The 25,626-nt window shown below is 38.0% G+C and overlaps 2 protein-coding genes across 2 annotated transcripts in view; one reads left to right on the top strand and one right to left on the bottom strand.

The window, feature by feature from the left end:
• Nucleotides 1–396: 396 nt before the first annotated feature.
• fancf (FA complementation group F) lies at nucleotides 397–1,797 on the bottom strand. The gene has a single exon (XM_067436665.1). It carries the CDS (start codon nucleotides 1,657–1,659, stop codon nucleotides 613–615), a length of 1,047 nt encoding a protein of 348 aa, XP_067292766.1. The 5' UTR covers nucleotides 1,660–1,797; the 3' UTR covers nucleotides 397–612.
• Nucleotides 1,798–1,907: 110 nt separating this feature from the next.
• Nucleotides 1,908–25,626, top strand: part of LOC137065100 (growth arrest-specific protein 2) — a 76,429-nt gene continuing 52,710 nt past the window's right edge. The window contains 3 exon segments of the mRNA XM_067436666.1: nucleotides 1,908–2,912; nucleotides 10,423–10,571; nucleotides 21,276–21,400. Of these exon segments, the coding sequence (XP_067292767.1) occupies nucleotides 10,424–10,571; nucleotides 21,276–21,400 (273 nt within the window). The 5' untranslated portion in view covers nucleotides 1,908–2,912; nucleotide 10,423.

Raw genomic sequence — 25,626 nt, 5'->3', positions numbered from 1 at the left:
CAAGAACATAAAGCACAGGGTGTTGGAGTAGAGCGCTGTCGCCCCCTGTCGGCCGGGAGTTGAGGCTTCAGGAGGGCAGCATGAGGTACAGTCTTTCTTTCGCTGGATATTCATAACAGATATAACATCAAGTGTAGACATTTCAATATATATATATAGTGATTTAGTCGTTTTAACATCAATGTCTAAACTTGATGTTATATCTATTATGAATTAATATCCATTACATTAATAATTAATTAATGTAATTAATATTTATATATAATTACATTAATATATATATATATATATATATATATATATATATATATATATATATATATATATATAAAATGTATGTAATATATAAAATAATAACTTAAATTCTTACAAAATATCCTAATAGTCTACTAGGAAGAAGAAAAGCAACACATGAAAAGGGTGGATATAAAAAAATAGGCTGGCTCTTAATAACAAAAAAAATTAAATTAAAAACATAAAAACATGCCAATTACAGGCTATTCATAATTATAAGACAGACGTATGGGGGTGGGGGCTCACAGTTCTACTTCTATACTAAAACACATTACCATTAGTTTAATTAACACCAAATATGAAACAGCTAATACTGAATTAACTTCCCGCGTCGAGCTGAATGATCAGATCAGTCCAAACACTGATGCCCTGCACACTAAAGTCCCCGTCCTCCCGTTTGAGCGCGTTGAGCTCGCTCTCGGTGTCCTCTTTTAGCGGTGCTTCCGAATTTATTAAATCTCTGAATCGATCAGCCAGTGCATTGAACGTCACTGGCCCATCTGACGTGGGCACCCAAACACTCTCCAAGACGTCATACTCCAAGCAGGACGCCCACTGTTTCAAAACACCCAGATAAGCCCGTTTAAACTCCGGGGACTGGCGGGAGAGGCGCGCGCACAGCCCGGGACGCAGCGATCTGCACAGGCCGCTCAAACTCCCGTCGTGATGACGAAGCCAGGTGAGGATGACGCGGGAAGTGGCGTTCGATTCGTCCTCACCGGACAGCAGCGCGGCTGCTATGATGTCATAAAGGCGTTCCATTTTTCCCGCGCTGTCCCGAAGGATGGAGTCCAGCACTGCTCTCGCGTACTCGTCGCTGTTAGAGCGAGCTAGTGTAGAGTTCAGGAGTTTCCCTCGCACTTCCGCTTCGGCCGGTAACCCATGGCGACCCGTCCTGCCCAGCGTGCAGCACAGCAGATTAAACGCAGATCTGCACCTGATGAGGCTGCTTTGGTCAAACTGGAACTCCTGCGCCGCGGTTTTGGGATCTGGGAGAAGCACTTGCATGACGGAGTTCGGTGTGTACGGGTTTCCGAGTAAATGCGCGAGCAGTGTGTGTTGGCACTGAGCCAGGTCCGAGAACGCGACCGGAGAGTAGTCCGGGAGAGCGTCCCGCAGCCGCTGGTTGGCGTCGCTCAGGCCGGTCTCCAGGGCGAGTCGCACCGTGTGGTTTGACTGGAAGCGGGAGTGGAGCTGCTCGCAGTACTCGGCCCACTGGAACGCGCGCTGGACGGTGTGACGGTCCCATTCCCGCACGCGCTCCGTCTGAGAGACGGTCAGCAGCTCCAGGATGCTCTTCAGTTGAGACAGGATAGCCTCCATCAAACCCCCTCCTTCACTTGTCGTCCAGCGTTTACTGTACATAAACAAGCTAACACGCGCGGAACTTCACCTCCTCTCATTCAGCCCGCGAGCGCCGCCGTTCTTCACTTGCTATTGGTGGAGGACGCGCCCGACGTCACTTTTTTCGCGGGACTGAACATCCGTGACAGTTTTTCAAAATAAAAGAGTGGCTTATTGTTATTTTTTTGTATTATTACTTAAAACGATCTATAGCAGAACTTTGATCGTATGTTGTAACGCATAAATAGATTCCCATTTTACAAAAGAATGTTTTTTGTGCGAAAGCAAGTTTTGTAATCTGTTAAATTTTAAATGTTGTATTATTCATATATAGTAATACACCATTTAAAATAGGCTACACAACTTGCTTTAATGCTGAGCAATCGATTAATTGAATCCAAAAATGTTGTTTGGGTTTCCACATAATTATATAAAACAGGATATTTCTTAAATATATGGCATGCATGCCTACACACACACATGCTTGCAGTCTGCCTTCCCCCCATTTTTTTTTTTTTGGATGCGATTAATTGAACACACGCACGCACGCACGCACGCACACACACACACACTGGTTTTTATACCTAATACCTTACAAACCGTAATTTCTATCCCCCTAAACTGACCCTGCCCACACACACCTACTGACCGGAACAATACAATATCACAACATATACACATGGCTTTTATTTTTTTACAAGTGCTTTACATAAAAACAATGTTAAAAACATAGGCTACATCAAACATAAGATATTTAAAAAGGTAAAATGCAACATACAGGATAAAATAGCCTACGAAACATGATGAACCAACATAAACACAAAATTATTTATCCAAAATATATGACAAGGATTGCCAAGCACATCATTATACGCTCAGTTTATAATTAAATACCTGGGTAAAAAGATGTGGTTTTAATTTTTGTTTAGTGTTTTTTCCTTCCAGTTTTTGTATTATATTTGTATTTTCCCGGTCAGCTAAGGTTTTTCCCTCATCGTTGTGGCTCGTTTATGCTCTCTAACGCAGCTCATACTTCACAGTCGCGTCGCGCTTATCAAAACGCGTCGCGTTGTGGCGTCGCGTCTTTCGGGGAGGCGGTGCGGTGAGATGAGCGAGCGCACTTTGAACCCAGGCTCGCAATGACAGTCGGCTCTGAGGCTCAGTGTCATGGTAAGAACACTCCGAGGACCTGTGCTTGAGGAAAGCATGAATTCATCGCCAACGAGCGTCTACTGCTGAAGAACCGACTGACTGCAGGCAGTGCAATCTGCAGGGTGAGTGCATGGAACTCTCGATAGATAGATAGATAGATAGATAGATAGATAGATAGATAGATAGATAGATAGATAGATAGATAGATAGATAGATAGATAGATAGATAGATAGATAGAACTGTAAAATATTTTATTCTTTATAAAAATAAAACGAAATCATGAGGAAAAAGTTCCTTCAACATGCATTACACTTTTAGGAGGAATGCAAGTTTAGGTCTGTCTACAATATAGTCTGTTTTTGTGGTTTGTCTTGAAGTGTTAAAAATAGCTCATGAAATCACCAGCAGCTTTGAAATATTACTACAGTCATAAAATGGCAAGCATGCAGAGTCCAGAACAGAAAATAACAGTTTTTCTCTTCAGTGTTTTGTTATTATGCAGAAGGTATGAGTTTTTCTCTCACAGCATGAGCTGCCTTAGTTAAATGTGTTATTGTGCATTTAAAACGAACAGTGAAAGTGTGTAAATGCCTTTAAACATAATCAAAGCCAATCTGATACATCAAGCAGTATTGGGTTTGTGAAGACAACTGATAACCAAAAGAACTGAGGAAGGAAATACACTTTAAACTGAACTTGCATGCAAAAGGAGAAAATTCAGTTGGCTTGTGTGTGTGTGTGTGTGTGTGTGTGTGTGTGTGTGTGTGTGTGTGTGTGGCTGTGGGCATGTTTTTGTGAGATATGAGGACACACATGTGTATAATGACATGGGTATGACAGGTATTACAGGAGAGGGTAAAATATGAGGACATTACCCATGTCTCCACTTTTCAAAATGCTTATAAATCATACAGGATGAGTTTTATTTAGAAAGTAAAAATGCAGAATGTTTCATGTGATGGGTAGGTTTAGGGGCTGTGTAAGGGGATAGAAAATACGGTTTGTACAGTATAAAAACCATTACGCCTATGAAATGTCCCCATATGTCACAAAAACAAACGTGTGTGTGTGTGTGAGAGAAATTTACCCTTCATAGTCCTTTAAGGAATACAATGTGTGTTCTGTGCTTGATGAACCCGACCCAGCGCTGAAGCTCAAATAACTGCAACAGAATCAGATATGCGAGCAGGAGTATTGTCACTTATATTCCTGCATTAGTCGAGGTCAGTGTATGGTTTATGGATGGATTCTTACAACATATATGAGAGGCACATATTGCATCGCTTTACATCGCTCCACTGTCAACTTTGTTTGCTAGAAAAATATTGCCTGAAAGAATATGATGTTGTTCAATATAATAGTCCCAGCTAAAGGTTTGTCTGTCCCACTGTACATTGACCTTTGGTTTCAGCCATATGGGCTTAGTGTGTGTGTGTTTATGTGTGTGGTGGTGAATGTACTGCAAATGTCCATCTGTGAACTGTGTGAGCTTCTGTTCGAAGACCATGTGTTTCGAGGCTGTGATCATGCAGTTGTCTGAACATCTAATGTCAGCAAATGATGAGCAGTCTTGGAGAAAAGAGATTTTAGTGAATGCTTGTCTGTTTTATTAAGAGTCACTTTTATGAAGAAAATCTGTGTTGTACTTGTTCATACAAAACCTGATGCCATAATGCTATACCATTAATAGTGTTCATTTTGATTTAGTTTTAGTCAAAGTCTTTTGACTAGAATGGCATTTTTTTCATACTTTTAGTCTAGGTTTAGTCAAATACAATCTAATGAGACTAAAGCATTAATTGAGCATTTAAGCATTACATAACTTGAATTACTTGAATACGTGTCAAAACTGATATTTTGACATAATTATGTTCCTTTCTGACCATTCAAGCACAAAAATAAACGAAAGAGAGCTCAATTTTTTGTTTTGTTTAAAAAAATATCTATAGTTTTTATAACTTTGTATTACTATTTTAGTTAGTATATCAGGTTAAGCTTAAAGGTGTACTATGCAACTTTCCGTCCACTGGAGGGCGTCTATTCTAAACAAAGGTGTAGTTTGATGACACCAAGTGTGAGCGCAGTATCTTGGGACATGTGGTCTTCACCTCACAGCCGGTGGAAAAAAGGACTCGGGCAGAAATCATGTTCATGGATGCGGTTATTAACGTTACTGTAGTGTGAAGCAGAGCAGGACCGAGTGTTGTGGAGCTGAGCACGGCCGCTGGAGTGATTTTTACACAATTTTACACCGGGACTTTTATTATGACGGGACGGGACACAGTCGCCGGGCGCCTGCACTGAACCGCTCTTCCGCTCTTCCGGTTATGATTATAAGGTAAAGCAGCTCTGTATATAATATTAGATACATTTAAGTGTGTTTAAAATGATGTTATGACGTTACTCTGTGCGTTCACTTGTTCACACTGCTAAGAGTAAAGCGCTCCTGCCAAGTAAAACCCGAAACCGAGGGTAGCGCAGATATGAGGCGATTGACAGGCGACTCCCTCAGACGCTATGCTGAAACGTCCCGGTCTTTAGTTAAAATAGCAATTTTCTCACAATTTACAAATAGTTGTAAACATCTGGGATATTGTAAGTACTCAACTGAACAAAATATATAACACCGGCCTAGTGGTTTTGGGATATTTTACTGCAAAAATACTACATAGTGCACCTTTAAGCGTCAAATAAGTTATTTAATTTCACTTAATACATATTTTAATGGTTTTAGTTAACTTTTATAACCCTAATAGTTTATTGAAATCAGCACTAGGTAACTTTTCAACCTTCATAATATATTTTTTAAGACTCTTGTGATAATACATCGACTTACAATAGGTTGAATGACACGTCTGCCATAGCCTGATGGGGTCTGTATCGTTTTTAATCGTACTTTTAAACTTCGGGTTTCGGGTAGTAACCCGAGAACAAAAAGAACTACAAAATTCGACTGCTTTACGGCATATACGTCACTTCCACCAACACACACACTTCCTTACATTCGGACGTGCGAGCCCAACTTTGTTCGTCGGATAATAGTCATGTCCGAAGCAGCACAGACAAATAAAAAAAGAAAAGGTTTTGTTGGAGGAAAGCAATAAGAGGAAACGAAAAAGTGATGGGATTAAAGGCAGGACGAGGATCAACATGTGACCAGCGTTTGCTCGTTGGCGTGAGCTGAAGGAGGCGTGCCCGACCGATGCTGTCCTGCTTGTTACGGTGAGCTACCACTCAAACACTGAACTGAAGGATCATATAGATTCTGTAAAACGCTAACCAATAGACTACTATAATGACGCTGGCTTGTAAACGTGAGCACCCCGATTATTAGGCGTTTGAAAAAAATAAAACCCATGAAATTATATTCATATGACCTGCTGAAACATAAGCCACTGACTGTACCTGATGAAGACATTTCACACGCGCGGCCAGAAGAACGCCTGCATGTGAACTCCTCCTGCAGTGTTCAGGTTAACTGTTAGTGCTGCACCAACCCGCGGGGACGCTTTTATGAAGTTATTTGGCCCGCCCCGCACCACTGTATATATTTTTACAACCCGCCCCGCACCCGCGACCATTAAATAGACATACGGGGTACGCGGGTTATGAGACGACCCACGCATCACTAGTTCAGGGCTATCAGGGTTGTCATGTCAACTAATGCACGCGCGATGACATCCCCTGGATGACTGAGCTTACGACAGTAGTTGAGGACATTATTTTTTCCCAACTGTAGGGGGACCCTGAGAGCAAACGTTACCAAGTGCTGCTTTGAATAATGTGTCAAATACTGTTCTTAGTCTTTCTTCCTGACTTTGATTTAAATTGGAATTAAATTAAATAGAGTTTATTTTGTAACCAAAAACATATATATAATGCGTGACTTTTAATTATAAACAAGCTCGAAATACACCGGGACTCTTATTTTGAAATATCTTACTATTGCATTTGCAGCTGAAGCGCGTGACCATGGAGATCCACTTTTGCGACACGACTGAAGCGATGTTGTGAAGCTTCCCATCATTTGTGCGTTCAAATCGGTTCAAATGCAGCGCTGCCTTCCCGGAATGCTGTGCGGGCGCGTTAAAGTCGCTTGACGTCACCCATAGGAATAAAGTGGAGCACGGCGTGACAGAAGTGTTGCACGGACGAGTGGATCTGCAGCGTGAGCCTGAAGAAGCTCAACAGCTCTGTGTTTTCCTGCCATTAGATCTGCAGAATGAGCGCATCTGTTACGCAGGACATCAGTTCTGACTGAACGCTTCCCTAATTGTCCCTCCCTAACATTTTCGTCTAGTTTTTATTTGTTGAAGAAAATGACAGTAGATATTCGTCATCGTTTTTGTCTTTTATTTAGTTATCATATTATTTTTGTCAGTGAAAAAGGGTTAACCACTAAAAATGAACACTGATGTACACTGTAAACCCAATTAAATTGGCAAAACGTTTTTTTTTCTTTTTTCGATACAATACGATATGACTACGTGTTCGGTGAAAACCAAGCATTTCTCACATAAGTACTGAAAAAACAATACATTTAGAGTTTGTAAAATACACACTGATGTCTAATATCAGATACACGTAAGTTACTTCAATGTTTACTCTATTCTATACCCAGTTCACCAGCCGCTTACTTTTAAGTATTTCGGGAGAAGTGTATGAGTTCTCGTGTTGTAAACATAGAGGTTGTGAATCCAACAGATCCGATTCTCTGAACTGCGTCTGCGGCACAAACTAACACGGCGGTGCCCATAGCTCAACTAATGCCATCGTTATAAAGGTGTTTACACAACAATATACTTCCACTTGCATGTGTTTGAGAATCGGAATACACTAAACATTTGTGAATATTCTGATTAAAAAAGGAAAAATGACATAAAAGCAGATCATCATTCATTCAGCGCTGTTGCTGCTGCGGTGTGTCACGTGACAAGCAATGATGCGTCACCATGGAAACCTCGCCCCCCCTCTCACGTCCTGGTAGTGTGTGTGCACTGTTTTTAGCGGTGCATTTAAGGGCACTCGTAAAACTGATGTTTGTTGTGACTGCCAGAGTTGTTTGCAGGGCGAGCACGGAGAGCGGAAATCTATATCGTTGCTTTTTTCGATAGTAATATCTTGAAAGTTCATATCTAGAGATACGATAACGATATATCGTTCAGCCCTACTAATAAGGTCTCATATCTCAGATTCTCTCATTCCAGCGCTGATGATCACTGATGACAATCAATATTAAATCCAGACTACTGTTCATGCCTCAAAAGGGATCTTGCTTTTGTCCATATGGGACAGTGTGTCCTCTTTTTATTCTTTGGAGAGCCAGTAAAACCTTTTTCTCTCTGGTTTGGTTTTCGCTCAACCTTTTCCAGCACAGGCGCTCATTCAGAAGGAAAAGGAAAGAGGAGATTTGGCTTTATCTGATGGAGCAGGTCAAGTGAATTCTGCTGTACTTGTGAAACAAGAAAAATATACAGATTGACTTTCAGTTCGCTCGACTGCCAGCTATTCAGAACACACCACGACAATGTGACGATTGTTGGACACAAGTTCTCCTTCCCAAGTTGCTCAGTGGGAGCGAAGAGGTCCCGTTCAGCATCACTGAATATATTCACACTTCTCAGAACTCATAACTTTTCTCTTGAGCCTCTGGAATCCACATGTGTTGCATTGAATTATGGGTAAGGGGAAATCCCTCACAATCCTGGTGGCATCACACATCATCGGCACATTTCTGTGTTAAAACCAGGCCAATGCATTTAATGCATTCAACAACAAAACAACTTCAAACAACTGTGAAATGAAGAAACAAGCTTTGCTGAGAGATCCAGATGAACTCGTCTGTTTGGCAGGATTCACTAGAATTAAGAAAGAACGCACTCCCTTCATCCGGGTTTGTGTAGATCACACATAGATATTAAACTGGATTGGTACACATTCTTCTGCAAATAGCCGCAGGTTGTTACAGGGAAATACAACTCCCTTAGACAAACAGGGAAATGCCTCTGTTAACAAAACAGCTTGACAAGACACATTTGCTATCACTTAATTGTTATAAATTGAACAAAACCTCATGATTCATAATCCTCAACACTACCACACCAATTATATTTTTATTTTTTACAATTCATTATTACATTTTAGTTAATTAATTTGGGTTATTAATTAATTATGTGCACTCTAAAAAATACTGGGTTAAAAATAACCCAAGTTGGGTTGAAAATGGAAAAACTTAGCTATTGGGTTCTTTTAAGTATACATTAACCCGACTGCTGGGTTAAAACAACCCAATTGCTGGATTTGTCCAGTTTCAACCTAACATGGGTTGTTTTTAACCCAGCATTTTTTAGAGTGCACATAATTAATTAATAACCCAAAAAAAGAGGTGCGCTGGTTTAGTGTCCTTGTAGTGCGTCCACGCCGGAGACCCTGGTTCAAATCCCACTTGGAGCGGGTCTAATAAAGGCACAGATGGGAGTGAGGTTTAGTGGGGGTAAGTGTAACGGATGTAGGCCAGTAAGAGCTGTGCGTGTTAACTTAGGAAAGCACCAAAAGAGAAAAAAGGCAGAAATATGAGGCAAGTAGGACTGGTACCGTGACCCATATGGGAGTGAGGCTTGAGGGGTAAGTGTAATGGCTGTAGGACATTATGAGCTATGTGTGTAAACCTCACTCCGTTTGCCTCAACAGGCGTTAGTGACTGATATGAACGGCTGTCGTCTTTAGCATCCTTGTTAGTGCGTCCACCTCCCACACTGGAGACCCCTGTCGAATCCCGCTCAGAGTGGGCCGAATAGGGCCGGTTAAGGCCTGGGTATACTTAATTTTCAGCGCTTCTCTCCGTCTCGCAAAGTATACTTCGGCCGTGTTACGTAACTACAAGCAAGACGTGTCTGGATGCAGACAATTAAGTATACCAAGGCCTTGGATTTGTTTTCAAGCACTCGGACGGTGGACGGGGTGTGTAGACATCCACTGATCCTCCTGGTGATGCATATTACGTCACGTGGACGCCGTAGACGTAGACGCCGCCGGCTGAAGTATATGTTGGGCTTTACACTGACAACAACCTTGAACATTCTAGATATGTCCTAAAATCCAGTAGGAACACCTTAGCAATGGGTCAGAGAATACTGTCCGGACATCTCCAACATGGTGGCAAGCTTAACAACGGACAGTTAACACTCACATCTGACATATTTTCTTCAGGAAATGTACTCTAGTTAGATTATCTGAATGTGAAATGGCCGCATATTCTGAGGTTTCATTGGGAAAAGCATGTTTATTTGTGTGAAGAGAATCACTAGGGCAGGGCTGGAGAGGATCCACACAGTGTGTGACTGTTCTGTCTTTAAAAAAAGAGAGAAAAGCAAGTGCACATGATATCACAGGGCAAAGAAAAGAGAGCCTGGAGCTGGACTGTGATGAGAGGATCAGTATGGAGGATAAGAGTCTACTGAAACAACAGAAAGGGCTTGAATGATCAGTGGCACTTTAGAAGAGACAGAAGACATTTGTGCTCTGTGGGAAAGGGAAATAATTCATTTGAGGGATTTTATCAGAGCCAACTGACTGGATGAATGTTCTTGAGATGTCCTGATGTGGATGTGGTTTCTGTCTATTTTTTGCAGCATGTGTAGTCCTCTGAGCGGTAAGCAGCAGCCGGCTGGCCCGGGACTCACAGATCTGCAGCAGTACAGCCAGTGGCTGGCCAGCAGACATGAGGCCAGTTTACTGCCCATGAAGGAAGACCTGGCGCTCTGGCTCTCCGCTATGCTGGGTAAGTCATTTATAAACTGGTCCTAGTGCTTTCCATATCTTTCAAATCAGCGAGTATTCATTGAGTCACAAACAAATATGAACAATGGTCTGTTCTGAGTCATGGACAACAGGGAAAACTCGGACAATGCAACTAACCATATAATGCTATAAATAAAAATAATGCAACCAACCATAATTATACAGTTAGGATAGCAAATAAATAGCTGTATTTATCCTACATTTCTGAAAAACCCTGAAATGCATTGCTCTGGGTATTTTTTGCTTTACTTTTCAAGTGACTTAGCATTTTACTGGCACTAAATAGCATATAGAGTTTACTGTGAGTTTAATGTGAATGTGGCAACATATTATTAAGTTGGTTGTTTTATGAATCACAGCAGTTGGGAAATTAAATGTGAGTGGTCAGTGGCGTTGAGAGGTTAATGATATTTGAAATGAATATACCCACTGTAGGGACGCACCGATCCCAGTATCAGTATTGGACCAGATTACTGCTCTCCTGTACTCGTACTCATTCAAATTCTCCAAATCAAAAACCGACACTGTGTGTGTGTACAGTGTTTGATAAGTGAAATATCTATTTGCTAAACAAATTAAAGGAGTACATTACTTTAAAATTAAAATTATCCCATGATTTACACACCCTCAAGTCATCCTAGGTGTGTATGACTTTCTTCTTTTTGACAAACACAATCAGAGTCATATTAAAGATGTCCTGGCTCTTCCAAGCTTTATAATGGCTGTGAATGGCAGCCCAAAATTTAAAGACCAAAAACAGTGCATCGATCCATCATATAACTGCTCCACACAGCTCCGGGGTTAATAAAGGCCATATTTTAAAACGCCCGCCAGACCGCCATCCGTATATAACTTAAAAAGGAGAAATCTGGTTTATTTTTTCCAAAATTCCCTTTTTCTCTTTTATTTTTTCTGTTTAAATTGTTTCGAGTTCATTTTAATGGATGCATTTAATTGTAGTAATCAAAAAGCATGTCTAATAATTTTAATTCATAAAAACATAAATGTATTAATTTAAAAATAAAATTACAATTCCTCCAATTTTCTTTTTTTCTTTTTTTTTGTATGATTATGTGATGCATATTTAATTTTTTCTGGCAATCAAATGAAGGCATATAATTTTTAATTAAATTATATTTGAATACTATTAAATGAACAAAACTTTTATTTACAAAAAAGACCGTTTTAATAATGTATTATTAATTTTATTAGTGTTATTATTACCAGTGGCGAGGCCAGAAATGTTTAACTGAGTGGACCTTGGTGGAATAGGGTGGACCTCAATGACTACTCTCAAATTACACAAATTTAACAATATGGGACAAAATCACTTGACAGTAAATATAAGCTATATATGATTTATTTTTTGCCAACAAATTCATATAATTCATATATACAAAATTAATTTATAACAAGCAGCTACAAAGCCTATTGCAAGGAAGACAAATATAGATATTGTGCTGCTATATGACCACTAACCAGACATCAGTGTTCAGTAATTGGGTTAATTTTAAAATGGAATAACCAGTTCTTGTCACTTATGCAACTCAGTATAACTGTTATCAAACATGTATTTGCAGCTTAACCTGTGAGAATTTCGTCTCGTGTTATGCACTGTGGCCCGTGTTAAAAGTTTATTTCACTAGCAGACGTAAACTCATCTTCCCATCCCCTCAACAATACGTCATTGGCTAAACATTACTACTAAGCTTATTGATTGGCTGTTGCAATAAGGCAGTTATATGAAAATGTTTTCGCTCTACCGTAATTATTTTTTAATAGGGCTGTCAATCGATTAAAATATTTAATCGCAATTTAATCACACATTTTTAGCAATTGTAAATCTAAAATTAAGTTTTTAATACTCTAATCAACATGAGTATGGACAAAAAATGCATGCTTTATGCAAATGTACATTTATTATTAGTGAAACCATACTTATTCAATAATAATCAATACAGCATGAAGATTAGACGTATCAAAGGTCATAGATGTTCATCTAAGAAATTGTTCATGTCTCTTAAGCCTAAATTTAAAAATTAAGTGTAAGTAGTGATTTCTCTCATTTTAAGAATATAAAGGGAGTTTTTACACTGGCAGTTTAATTCAGAGCAGGGCACAGTTCGTATGAAAAATTGGTAATGTGTACCAGTGAGCGCACCAGCACCACACCACACCCGGAGGAGGTCCATATTCAACGAGTAGGAATATAGTGCGGCCCCTTTAAGAGACGCGCACTCCCTATTGAACTGCCGGTATTTTGCGTGTGCGCACCGAACTGGGCTCCGATTTACGTGGACAGTGTGAAGAACATGGACTCGGGAGCGCGCTTGTTCAGGAAAGTAACCTGTGCATTCGTTTTAGCCGATTGTAATGTATTTAGTTCAATAAAACAGGTGTACTGTAATCGGTGATAATGATTTACCTCAGACATGAGTGAGAGTGAGCTGCACTGCATCGCGCTCAGACTGCAGAGAATGCGCTCTGTGAAAAAAAACGCACTTTTCTTTCTGAAGTCCAATAAAAGTTAAACAAAAAATGTGGTAGCTTATGTGGTAGCTTATGTAGGCAATAACTGCACTTTTGGTTTAGAATATTAATGTCAACCCTTTTCTTTCCCTATTAATGTTTGGTGCTGCATCCTTTGCGTCTGACTGCTCTCACTTTTTCCAACTACGGGCTATGCCACGGATCAAACAGAAAATGCGCGCTGCGTTAATAAATTTAGTGCTGTTAAAATGAATTTGCGTTAACGCGTTATTAACATATTTGACAGCCCTATTTTTTAATGAAACTTTTTGTACGTGTTTAAGTGATTTGTGTTGTCACATAGGCATTTTCTTTCTGCTATCCCAAATTTTTTTTTTTTTTTTTTTTTTTTTTTGTCTGTTCTGATTGGGTGGGCCAGCCGTCAATCTGAGTGGGCCAGTGCCACCCTGGCCCTTATGTAGCCTCGCCCCTGATTATTACATTGAGACGTAGCAAAATTCTACTGTACAACTGCAATATATTTCTTTCACAATTTCAAGTTAAACCAAAATGTGATTTTGATGGGTTGGCGTGATGAAGACCTTTGAGTTTCTTTGAGTTTATGATATGACGATAGTTTTTCTCAAATTAAAAAGTAAAATGCTGATGAAGTGACTCTGGAGCTGAAGTTCATGCTTTCATGTCCTCGTATAGTGAGGCGACAGATGCTACAGAACATGCAGGACTCATATTTAGTCTTTTTGTGGCTTAATATTCACAGACACAAGTCCATATCATGATTTGATTTAAATGTTATTCAGTAAATGTCCGGCCCTATGCGAGACTTCCAGCTGTTCTGTGGAGTGTCGTGACCAGCTTCGTCTCCAGGATTTCTTTGTTGGGTGTGCTAAAGTGGGGCTTTCTTAGAGACTGGGAGCTAATAAAATAATGATGTAGGTAAAGAATGCCTAAACCACAGGTATCTAATCAATGTGACGTTTCAGTTATCTAGCATTGTTCAGAATAGCTCAGTTTCTAAAAAGTCATGCCCAGTTTTGCCGAACACCTCTTTGTTATTGCCTTTATCTGCTCTTTGAATCAATAATGGTTTATTGAAGCCTGCTGACTGACAGTCTAACCTACTGGCTGGACAGGTAATGTTCAACAGTGGCTAAATAAAAACAGCTGTGAGCTAAATGAATGAACATGTTTGTGCTTTTGAAAACATGAACAAAACGGACAAGAGCTTTGGGTCTCAAAACATGTTTTTCAAAGTTAAACTTATTTTAACTTGACGTGAGGCAAGATTTCGCAATGGTCATTGACATCATGATGTTTACATCGAAAACAAATCATACAAAATCTGCTGTGCCAGTGGCGATACACATCGGTGCTTTCCGAGCGCTAGATTACCCCCTTGGTTCCTCCACACCAAACTCACTCATCCATGTCTTTATGGAGCGACGCTTTGTGCACTGGAGCGCAGTCATGTTGGAACAAGAAGGGGCCGTCCCCAAAGGGTTCCCACAATGTTGGGAGCATGAAATTGTCCAAAATGTCTTGATATGCTGAAGCATAGAGTGCCGAAGTCATGACGTCACTTTGTAGGCAAACCCGGAAGTTAGCGGCACATGGGTTCCCTCGATCAAAAGCCTATGCATTTTCCCCATAGACTTTTGGACAATCGCAAAAAATAAGATCTGTGTTCAACAAAGAGTTATGACCCTTACACGTTTTGTCTATCAAGATAATCTTTTCAAGTGAATCCAAAATGTATATACCGTCTGAAGCCTAAATAAAGCCGTCAGATATAAAATGCTAACGGTAGGCTATAAACGGACTACAGCACACAGTCGCGGATCTACGTCATCATCACGCGTCCTCAAACTTTATTTAAAAAACACGTTCGCTCATTATGATCTGCGCTGTATATGAACACTTATCCACTTCTTCATGAGAAATATTGCCCATTCGTTTTTTCCAAAAATATTAGAAACTAATTGAGTTTATGCGTGCCTCTCTGAGATTAGTTTTCTCATTTGTTAATGTTTTATTTATTCGTATATTATTTTGTTAGTTTATATAAACCTTAATATAATTTTCTTTGTGATTAATATTAGGCTATTATGCCTGATCATCGTGCCCCAAATAGACTTTAAAGATTATCTTTCACTGTATTATGTTTGATTGTATGTTTGCATACCATTTGCTAATTCGCCAGAAAAAAACGTGCTTTTATCACCTCAGAGGCACTAACGACGTAAGCTATAACTTAGCCGTATCAATTTACAATCGTATGTCATTTTCCTTTGACGATTGATCATATATCAAGGAGAGAACCACTATATATCTGGACATGTAGAACAGCGCAGCTTTCATTCGACGACTTGTGCTTCCATCTCGGGACAAAACAAAACACTACAGTCTCTCCACAGAAATGAAGAACTGGTAATCGGTTACCTTAATATCACAGATTTCTGTGTACAACAATATTGAGAAACACTACTATTTGAAATAGTAAATATATAATATATAAATATATAACTATGTATATTAACTGAAAGGTAAACTTCTAAGAACGTGAGGCTGGCTAGTTTTTTTTTCTTTATTAAACATTTACTTACAGAATTCAAGAGTGAATGAAACGCGGGCTGGTGAGATTTCCCGTTTGTCACGATGACGTCTAAAGTCCCGGCCAAAGGATGTAGTCCCTTTTAGCAACTTGTTAGCAACCGCCGTTTTTAAGACACAATAAAGTTTTAAAAAATCTCAAGCAGGGTAGAACTAGTGTGTTTTATGTCATAGATCAAAACGTGAAAATATTTAGAGGCTTTGTTAACCACAGACCTTATTTCAGGCGATTTAGCAAAAACCCGTTCAAAAAACCCATAGACTTTAGAGCGAGGGAACCGGAAGTGCTAAAATGCTAACTCACTTCCGCGTTTTGGCCTACAAAGTGACGTCATAACTTCGGCACTCTATTAAGAGTTCCTTTCACTGGAACGCTCTACACACTGATCTTGAGCTTATCTAAAGGCCACTGAAGTCTGTAGCTAGCAGAAAGTTGGCGACTTCTGCACACTGTGCTATCACCAGACCCAGCTAAATCTTTGAAGATTGAACATTAGTCTGGAGAGTGTGCTCTGTATAGTTACTGCACAAGAGGCGTGATCAACGAGCATAGTTCAATTGGATAGTCCTTCAACCAATCAGACCAACGGTCCGGGTGACGTAGAGCTGCAGGGCAAACCAAATCTCCGGCAGATCGGGCTGGGTTTACGATGGACGATGACATAATTTTTTTTGCAGAAATTCTTTATAGAATAAATTAACCAATTTAATAATTGATCTTACGTATTCAGCTGAACAACAGCCAGAAAGCCTAATTTTCCTGTTATCACTGTAAAGCTGCATTGAAAAATGTATTGTATAAAGCACTATAGAAATAAAGGTAACTTAACTTTATCGATAATTTGCCTCAGTAATCATAATTTGTGTGAAAATGAATAAACAATGTTGATATGTTAATGCCTCTAGTGTTCATTTCAGTTGAACTGCAGAAAAATGTATGTATATGTACGTTATTAAAGTTTTTCCGAAATATAGGCAGACACATATTTACATAAATTTCTATTTACTATTTATGTGCATAAACAGGAATGATTGCATGTGTCATCGTTTCCAACATTTCCCAGCATTAATGAGATCCTGAATATCACTCACCATTTGAACCAGGAGGTTCTGCACCGAAAAGAATGGTAGTGTGTCATGGTCCTGGCGTCTTTTCTGTGTGTGTGTGTGTGTGTGTGTGTGGATAGAGGGGGATGTCTGTGGAATTTCTGGCAGCTCTCAGGCCATGAACAGCCAGCTGAAACCAGGGCTTTGTCTTTGGTCTGCCTGGAGCAAAAGGAAGCCAGGAGCCGCAGTGGGCCGCACAGGGGCTTCATATACAACCACACACCAACCACTGGATCCCTCTCCAGATCTGCCACACTCTTTAGAGGCTTACGCCTGTCACTGTGTTATTTTTTTTAGACAAATAACTGCTCAGATCTCTGAAACTGATCTGTGCTACAGGAACACAATTTGATCTTTTTTTTGTGCCACTATATATATATATATATATATATATATATATATATATATATATATATATATATATATATATATATATATATATATATATATATATATAATGTTGAGTTCATAAACCTGAAAAAAGCTACCGCAAAGCACGATGTCATAGTATAACAGTGTTCAAAGAAATTTTGCATGCTCAATATCTTGTGTGACCGTGGCTTTATGCATGCCAGGCCAGTAGTTGGCCATGTCACTTTTTAAAAAAAGAATATGTACAGGCACACAAATTCCTTATTTTACAGAGCACTCGCACCAAACGAACATGAGTATAGACTAAACAAACACGAAATGGCATGGGCAAGCCGTCACCATTTTCACACATTCTTTAGTGTTTCAGTGTTGTGTAAACGGCCCGAGTGTGCAGCGAGGAGTGAGACATAGTCCAGTGTGTTTGTGGCTAGAGAAAGACGTCAGGAATACTTCTACATGCTCTTGGTGATGTAAGGCTTGGATGAGCTGCTCGGCCATGGAAACCCATTCCATGAAGCTCTCTATGCTGTTCTTGAGCTCATCTGAAGGCCACATGAAGTCTTTAGGTCTGGAGCTATTGACTCTGCAGAAAGTTGGTGACTTCTGCGCACTGTGACCCTCAGCATGCGCTGACCCCGCTGTGTGATTTTTACGTGGCCTACCACCTCATGGCTGAGTTGCTGTTGTTCCCAATATCTTCCACTTGTTATAATCCCACTAACAGTTGAGCGTGGAATATTTGTTAGTGAGGAAATGTCAGGAATGGACTTATTGCACAGGTGTAACCTATCACGGCACCACGCTTGAGTTCACTGAGCTCCTGAGAGAGACCCATTCTTTCACTAATGTGTGTAGAAGCGTCGGCATGCCTATAATGGTTCACCAGTGAGTGTAGCTGATCACCATCAGAAAGTACTCAAGCCCGGACTGTCATTCCATCATAGACTACATCACCCATAATCCTTTGCCCGGACTCATTAACACTCACTGTTTACACCTGCGTCTCATTTACCTCTGCCTATATCTTGCTTGTTCACCCTGTCATTTATTACAAGGTTTTTTTGTGTGTTATTACTGCATCTCTGAGCGATTTTCTCTGGTTATTGTCTCTTGGTTTTTTGGATTTCTTTGGATTACCCGTTTGCCTTGTTCCCAGCCTTGTGTGTTTTATTTGTTTGGACTGCCTGCCTATTTTTGACCCTTTGCCTGCATTTTGGATTACATGTCTGGATTGGCAATGGAAGTGATTGGATCACTTGAACTCAATGATTTGGAGGGGTGTCCCAATACTTTTGGAAAAATAGTTTGTTTTAATATTGCCAGGACACTGAGTAAATTCAAAGTGCTATGTTCAGTCGGTTCCCGCCAATCGTTTAGATATTGGGTTCAAAATATGGGGATAGGTGGTGTAAATATTGTGGTACTTTGGAGATTGAGTGAGTATAAGATATTGTTTGAGATGGAATAAGGGAGGTACGATCAGAAAGAGTTTCACAAGCCCTCCGTCTCTTCTCCACTGGGCTCAATTACCACATTTGGAACTCATTAAAACATCTAAACCCCCTCGACCACTGACGCCCCCTCTTTATGAAAAAGAAAATGGAGTAGATGAGAAAATATGTTCTTTCCGCAGATACCCCAACCCCCTGCCACCACCTCCTGTTTCACAGTGACATCATGTAGAAAGAATGATAGTCTGGAAGTCAGTAAAATGCAGCCGCCACATGTTGATCTCTGTAGAATTGAGTCTGTGTGTGTGTGTGTGTGTGTGTGTGTGTGTGTGTGTGTGTGTGTGTGTGTGTGTGTGTGTGTTTCATCTGGATTACTATTGCAAAATAAATCAGCTGTTTCCTTCCAAAACACTTGTCTGATTTGGGGACTTAAATGTGTTTATTTGTCAATCATAGCAGAAACAAGTGTCTGGAGTTGAGACTGTTGTGCGTCTTTAAGAGAATGAATCGAGAATGCCTTTAAAATCCCTGGATTTGAGTTTATCTTCATGCAGTTTTTTAGTTTAAATTTCAGTTTAAGTAAGAATTAAGATGGAATTACGAAAATGAAATACAACGAAATGTACGTATATTCTGTCATAAATAACACAATTAATTTTACAATATGAATACCTCGGCACGTCATCATACTCATAACAATAGTAATGTTATATATTATGAGTATGATATAACGAGTAATGATAATGATTTTCCAAAATTAAATTAATAACATTTGAAATGTTACTTATAGATTAGGGTAACCCTTTACGTAAAACCTTAATGCATAATGCATTATAAAGATATTTATAAAGTATATTACAATACATTATATATTTTTTAATTGTATAATAATTGTAACCAATGTTAAAATGCATTATAATATTTGCAGATTCTGAATTTGGTGGTTTGTCATGTGTTTTAATCCATTTTACTTTCTAAAAGTGTGTTCAATGAATAGACATGTATTATAATGTATTATAACTGTGGTCATGAGACCATACAATGCATTATAAGATGCATTTCAAGGTATAATTAAATACTTTTATATAGCATTGTATATAAAGACTTTGAGTGAAGTGTTACTGAAATTAGTTTATGTAACCTTTTTTTTATGGATCATCTTATCTATACTTTATTTAAAGTATTTCACATTTTACTCAATTTATAGTTATGTCATAGTATAATGATATTGAATGAATGTGATGAATTAATGCCTTACCTTGATTTGAGAATACAGATTACTGACCATTATGCAGTAATTTAGTAATCCACCAATCAAAGTTAAGATAACCATGTACAATAAAAAAAAAAAAAAAAAAAAAAAAAAATATATATATATATATATATATATATATATATATATATATATATATATATATATATATATTAGGCATGTGTCGATATCAATTTTTCATGTTGCGATTAATTGCTGACGTTTTATCACGATATACGATATTATCACGATATTGAAATCAGTTGCAAAAAAAAAGTGTTGCCATAGTATAACAGCTTTAAGAACTATTTTAGTAATAACTGAATGTTTAAATACAATAATGCACCAAAAATATAGACAGCTCTTGAAAAACAATTAAGAGAAATCAATGTAAAGTGGTCTCTTGATTTTTTTCAGAGCTGTAAAAGTAAAATTTTCAAACATATTAAATTCCAAAAGAATTAGACTATAAAGATCAACAGGTAACAAATTACAAGGTCTCATTATTTAATGCATTAATTAAGATTGAGCAATAGCTACATTTGGTACAGAAAATATAATGTGTTTGGGAATGTTAGTTAAGAAATACTGATCATTGTTAGTTTTATCTTAGGTCCATTAAAAATGTTATTTTAATGTTATTAAACAGTAACTAAGAAATTAACATTGCTTAGAATAATTAATTCTTTATAAGTATTTTTCATTGTCAGTTTGGTAATAATAAATTAACATGTTAACTAATGAAGTCGTATGTCTCAAAGTTTTACTGAACAATAACAAATAATAGTTCTAATTATTAGGGCATGTTGTCCAGATTAAAACATAAAAATGTTTAAGCTTGAAAATAAATAGCCTATTAAGTCTTTAAGTATTAAGTATTAGGTGCTGTGATGAACATTGAGATTACAAAAACGAATGGATGTTTTAAAAACGCCTTCACTAGCGCGGATGTTTTTGTTTGCGGGGTTTCCGGGGTAAGCGCTGCATTCTGCCGTTCATCAGCGCCCTCTGCTGTCACTGAACGGCACTTCATCAGCGCGTCTCCTTCACATGTTCAGTCATGTGCAAACACATGTAGGGCTTGTTTACATCTGAGCATGTCCATTTGACGCAGAATACAGCGGTGTTGAGCATTTATACTGTTGATGGGCAAAGTATTCTTGAGTGCATTTTAAAAAAAATATGAATTGTTAATAAATTATTATTTACGATATTTTAAAGTGCCCACGATAACAATATCGTGCATATTCATTATCGTGATAAATCGTATTATCGATATTATACATATATATATGTATATGTATATGTATATATATGTATATGTATATGTATATATATGACCATTTTTTATTTTTTATTTTTTTTTGAGACATTAATTTCTTTCTGTCATATTTTGCATCAGGTGTGGAAATCACCGCCGAGAGCTTCATGGACAGGTTAGATAACGGTTTCCTGTTGTGTCAGCTGGCTGAGACTCTGCAGGAGAAGTTCAGGCAAAGTGACTCAGATGTGAGTTCTCCAGGAAAGGTACTCATTTATTTTTATTTATCTTATAAAATTAGGTAACACTGTGTTGATGCTATGGAGCATTCAGTGTCTGAATCACATGAAAACACATTAATGCCATTGTTTAAGGATGAACTTAATAGATTTTACACTTTAAGCCAGCTATTTAAATTTTATGGCTGCAGTGCTTTTACTTTTCTAGACATTCCTGGATGTCTGATGATTCCTTAACAATGGCTGAAACGTCACAGGTTTTTTAATACTAAAGTTGGATTTCTTCAAAAGTGTTGCACCTTTTTCCAATTTACAAACATTCCTTTAACCGTAATAATCCAGTGAGATTTGTATGCACAAGGAGTCTAACAGCAGCCTGTATGCTCCATGCGGAGATCTGATCTCACTATCATCGAGTCGGCCTGAGATTACATGAAGAAACAGAAAAACGGAGACAGACTAAATCCTGAAGACCTGTGGCCATGTCTCCAAGACACTTAAAGAAACCTAACTCCTAAGCTACAATGGTTTGAGGCTTAAAGTTTCACTGTGTGAAAACATTGTAAAGTGAGTGTATTCGGCACTACTGACCCACTCCAAGCGGGAATTGAACCATGGTCTCCAGCATGGGAGGTGGGCGCTTTAAAGATGCCCTAGAATGATTTGAAACAAAATGTTAAATTATATTTCTGATATCTACACTGAAAAAAACAATAAGTAGAATTTACTCAATTTTTACTCAAGTTTTTGCACAATTTTTTTTCAAGTAAATTTAACACCTAAGGAAATTAAGTAAATTTACTTAAAGGTAGGAATTGGTTAAAAAACTTTTTTTCCAAATTTGTTTAAACGTTCTTTATATATCAATACATAATTAAAATGTAAGTACCCTGAAAAAGAAAGTATAAAAATTGAGTGACTGTAGACCTCTCACGACTGTTTTAAAGACAGCTCATTATTTCCATTCACTCCACCTTCTCCCTTCTGGGCTCTTTCCAAAGCCACGCCCCCAAAATACATGACCGTGCCTCACCGACCAATCAGCTGGAAGACGCATTATTTACCTCAGAGAGCGGTGTGCATGTAGTGACAACATGTCACAATCACATGTAATAATAAAATCGAACTTTATCAGTATGAATATAAACAAATAAGATGTCTTTTAGTACTCACTATCAAGCTAGAACGGTAAAGTTTAAAATATAGTTTTGTTTGATTTGGTAATGAGCTAGTTATATTTATAAGGCAAAGAAAACGGGTAACATCATGTTTTTTCAATAACATCAGTTATACTGTGATGAAGATGAATTTCAGGTAAGATTCATAACATATACTGTGTTCTGCATGTAAGAGTTTCCATGATGAAAGCATTGTTGATTAGCAGCAGCTAAAGCTAACTTAGCTCTAAAAAAAGTTCCTGGATGTGGTGTACTAGCTTTTACACATGCATTTTGTTATCTAAAGTTAATTTTGCGCAATTCAACACAACAGCGATCAACTTGAGCTAAGCATATTGAGTATTTATCATCTCTACTAATGGCTAAGTGTATAATATTGTAACTTTATGCTAAGTAATGTTATGCTATATTAGGCAGCTTCATGTGCTAGTGATAGATGCTTCATGGAAACATTAACCAAAAAAATGTATAATCAAAATGAAAGATGACCTGTCCAGCAGAAATACAGCCAGCAATGAGTCGTTTTTCAGGTCCTTCAGTTCTCACCATCGTTGAAAAGCCACGCAGATATTTACTCGCGTTTGATTTCTTTATTTATCCAAAGACTTTCTGTGCATTGCCTTTTCTCGTACTGTCTTCCTTATTTTGCATTGTTTGCCTTCGCTGACTGTAAAACCCTGCACTGTGAATTTTGAATGCTCTTTCTCTGCCATTATTTTGCCTCGGTTTCTTGCCTCTTGAACGTGTGCATGTGGGCGGGTCCTGTAGCAAAAGCGGTGGTCGCCATGGTAGCGAGAGAGAGTGACAGTCGCCCAAGCCAATCATTTGTTTCGTCCCGAACAAAAATAATGAGCGGTGTTTATTGCAGATTAAAAAGTCTAGAGTCACTTGGTTTTTATACTCTCCTTTTCAGAGTACTTACATTTTAATTATGTATTGACATATAAAGAAAGTTTAAACACATTTGGACAAAAGTGTTTTAGATCAGTCAATCCTACCCTACCTTTAACTAAGCTGAGTAAAATTTACAAAGGGCACAAGTACATATAACTTGGCCTGTTCAATTTTATTGAGTAATTTTTACTTACAAATTTGATGTAGTTAATATAATTAAGTAAATCTATTGACTCTTTTTAATGCATTTTACTTGTTTTATGCAGTGCTGGTTATTTTAAATTAAATTAAATTTTGCTTTTTTAATGTGACAAAATAATACTGTGACTGTGCCGTTAAGGGTAATTTATTGACAAGAAATAAAAAATAAGCACATACAGAAACATGTAGCTAATGCTTCACTCAGGTTTAAATGTTTAAGATAGCATCTTAATCTCGATCAGAACATTTTGAAAGCATTTCAAACTAAACACTGAAACAAAACATGAAATACAATTTCAGACATTTTTTCAAAACATTTTTTAACAATTTTAGATTTAAACCCTCATTATCAACTCAGATGTTGTAATACAACATACGAAATTTAAGTGTAAATGTAAAGGTTACACACAACATTCTGGATGTCACAGGGTACAGGTTTTCTCAAGGGTACAGTACAGTTCTCCAAAAAAAAAAAAAAAAAAAAAAAAAAAAAAAAAAAACAAGACAAATAATTGCTTTTGGATGGAAACATGTAAAGTCAGTCAAGTTACTTATTAGTATCAAAACATTAACAGACTAGTGTTACAATTAAAGCCAATAAAGGGAGAGTTCACCCAAAAATATAAATTTGATGTTTATCTGCTTTCCCCAGGGGATCCAAGATATAGGTGACTTTGTTTCTTCAGGAGAACACAAATTAAGATTTTTAACCCCAACTGCTGCAGTTTGTCAGTCATATAATATGTGTGAATGGAAACAATATCTATGAGAGCAAAAAAACATGCACAGACAAATCCATATTAAACCCTGCGGCTCGTGGCGACACTAACATGTCCTAAGACACGGGGCACCGGAAGTGATCTCTCACGCATATCTCTACGCTAGATTGTGTACATTGACCTCAAGTGACCGTGCGCTGAAGGACGTCACATTCGACATAATAAATGATATAAATATCGTTGGGTTTCTCACACAAACCGATTGTTTTGTGTATTAGAACATCATCGCATCTCTAGAACGTCGTCACAATCGTTTGTTTCCATTCACATGCATTATATGACTGACAGACTGCAACGGTTGGAGCTAAAAATATTATTTTGTGTTCAACTGAAGAAACAAAGTCAGCTATATCTTTGATGCCCTATGTAATCAGATAAACATCACATTTTCTTTTTTGGGTGAACTATACCTTTAACCAAGCCACCAAATCAACTGTACCACGGAGTGGACTTCAGGACAACATAAGTTGGTCTCTCACTTCTGTCCCTTGCAACCGGTTTGCATCAAATGCACAAAGGACTGAATGCACATGCTAAATATTCTGAAATTAAGAAAAGAGACACAAAAAAACAATAATCAGTAAATAGCAAATATTTTAATATGTGTATTCACATCATTACTTTCACTAATTTGATGATGAAAATAATTTTGAAACTGCTTAAACATCTCTAACATAAAAACAAGCCCATGGAGAGCATCTGTGAGTTTTACATTTATTTGCTGTTTAGTCTGTCGACCAGAATGTCAAAACGCAAAGCATGTTTAAACAAATGATCAAAATAACTCAAAAAAACGTCACCATAACTGTCTAACGTACCAAATCAGATAAGACACATTAAAACTTCTTGCATTAATGTAATACGAGGTTCTCGTCGCCATTTCCTCACAATAATGCTAGCATGTGATGCACAACATGAGAAATATACCCTGACCACGAATTAAGGATTTGTTCTCTCGGTTTACTCAGTCGTGTCCATATTGTAATGTTACTAATTTGTCAAACTTAACAAAAGCTAACGTTAAACTGCTAACGTTCTAGGGAGTTAACTCATCATTAAAAACACTCAAACTGTTGAAATATACAGAATTAGGTGATGACAACACAACCATTGCATGAATTACATTTACTGAATAAATATAAATCTAAAAATTGACTATATAATGCTGTTTATTGCTTACCTGTCGAGACCATGGACGAGA

This window comes from Pseudorasbora parva, chromosome 25, assembly GCF_024679245.1.
Source record: "Pseudorasbora parva isolate DD20220531a chromosome 25, ASM2467924v1, whole genome shotgun sequence".
Lineage (NCBI taxonomy): Eukaryota > Metazoa > Chordata > Actinopteri > Cypriniformes > Gobionidae > Pseudorasbora > Pseudorasbora parva.
The sequence above is the reverse complement of the archived record's forward strand: the minus strand, read 5'-3'. Positions and strand labels throughout refer to the sequence as shown.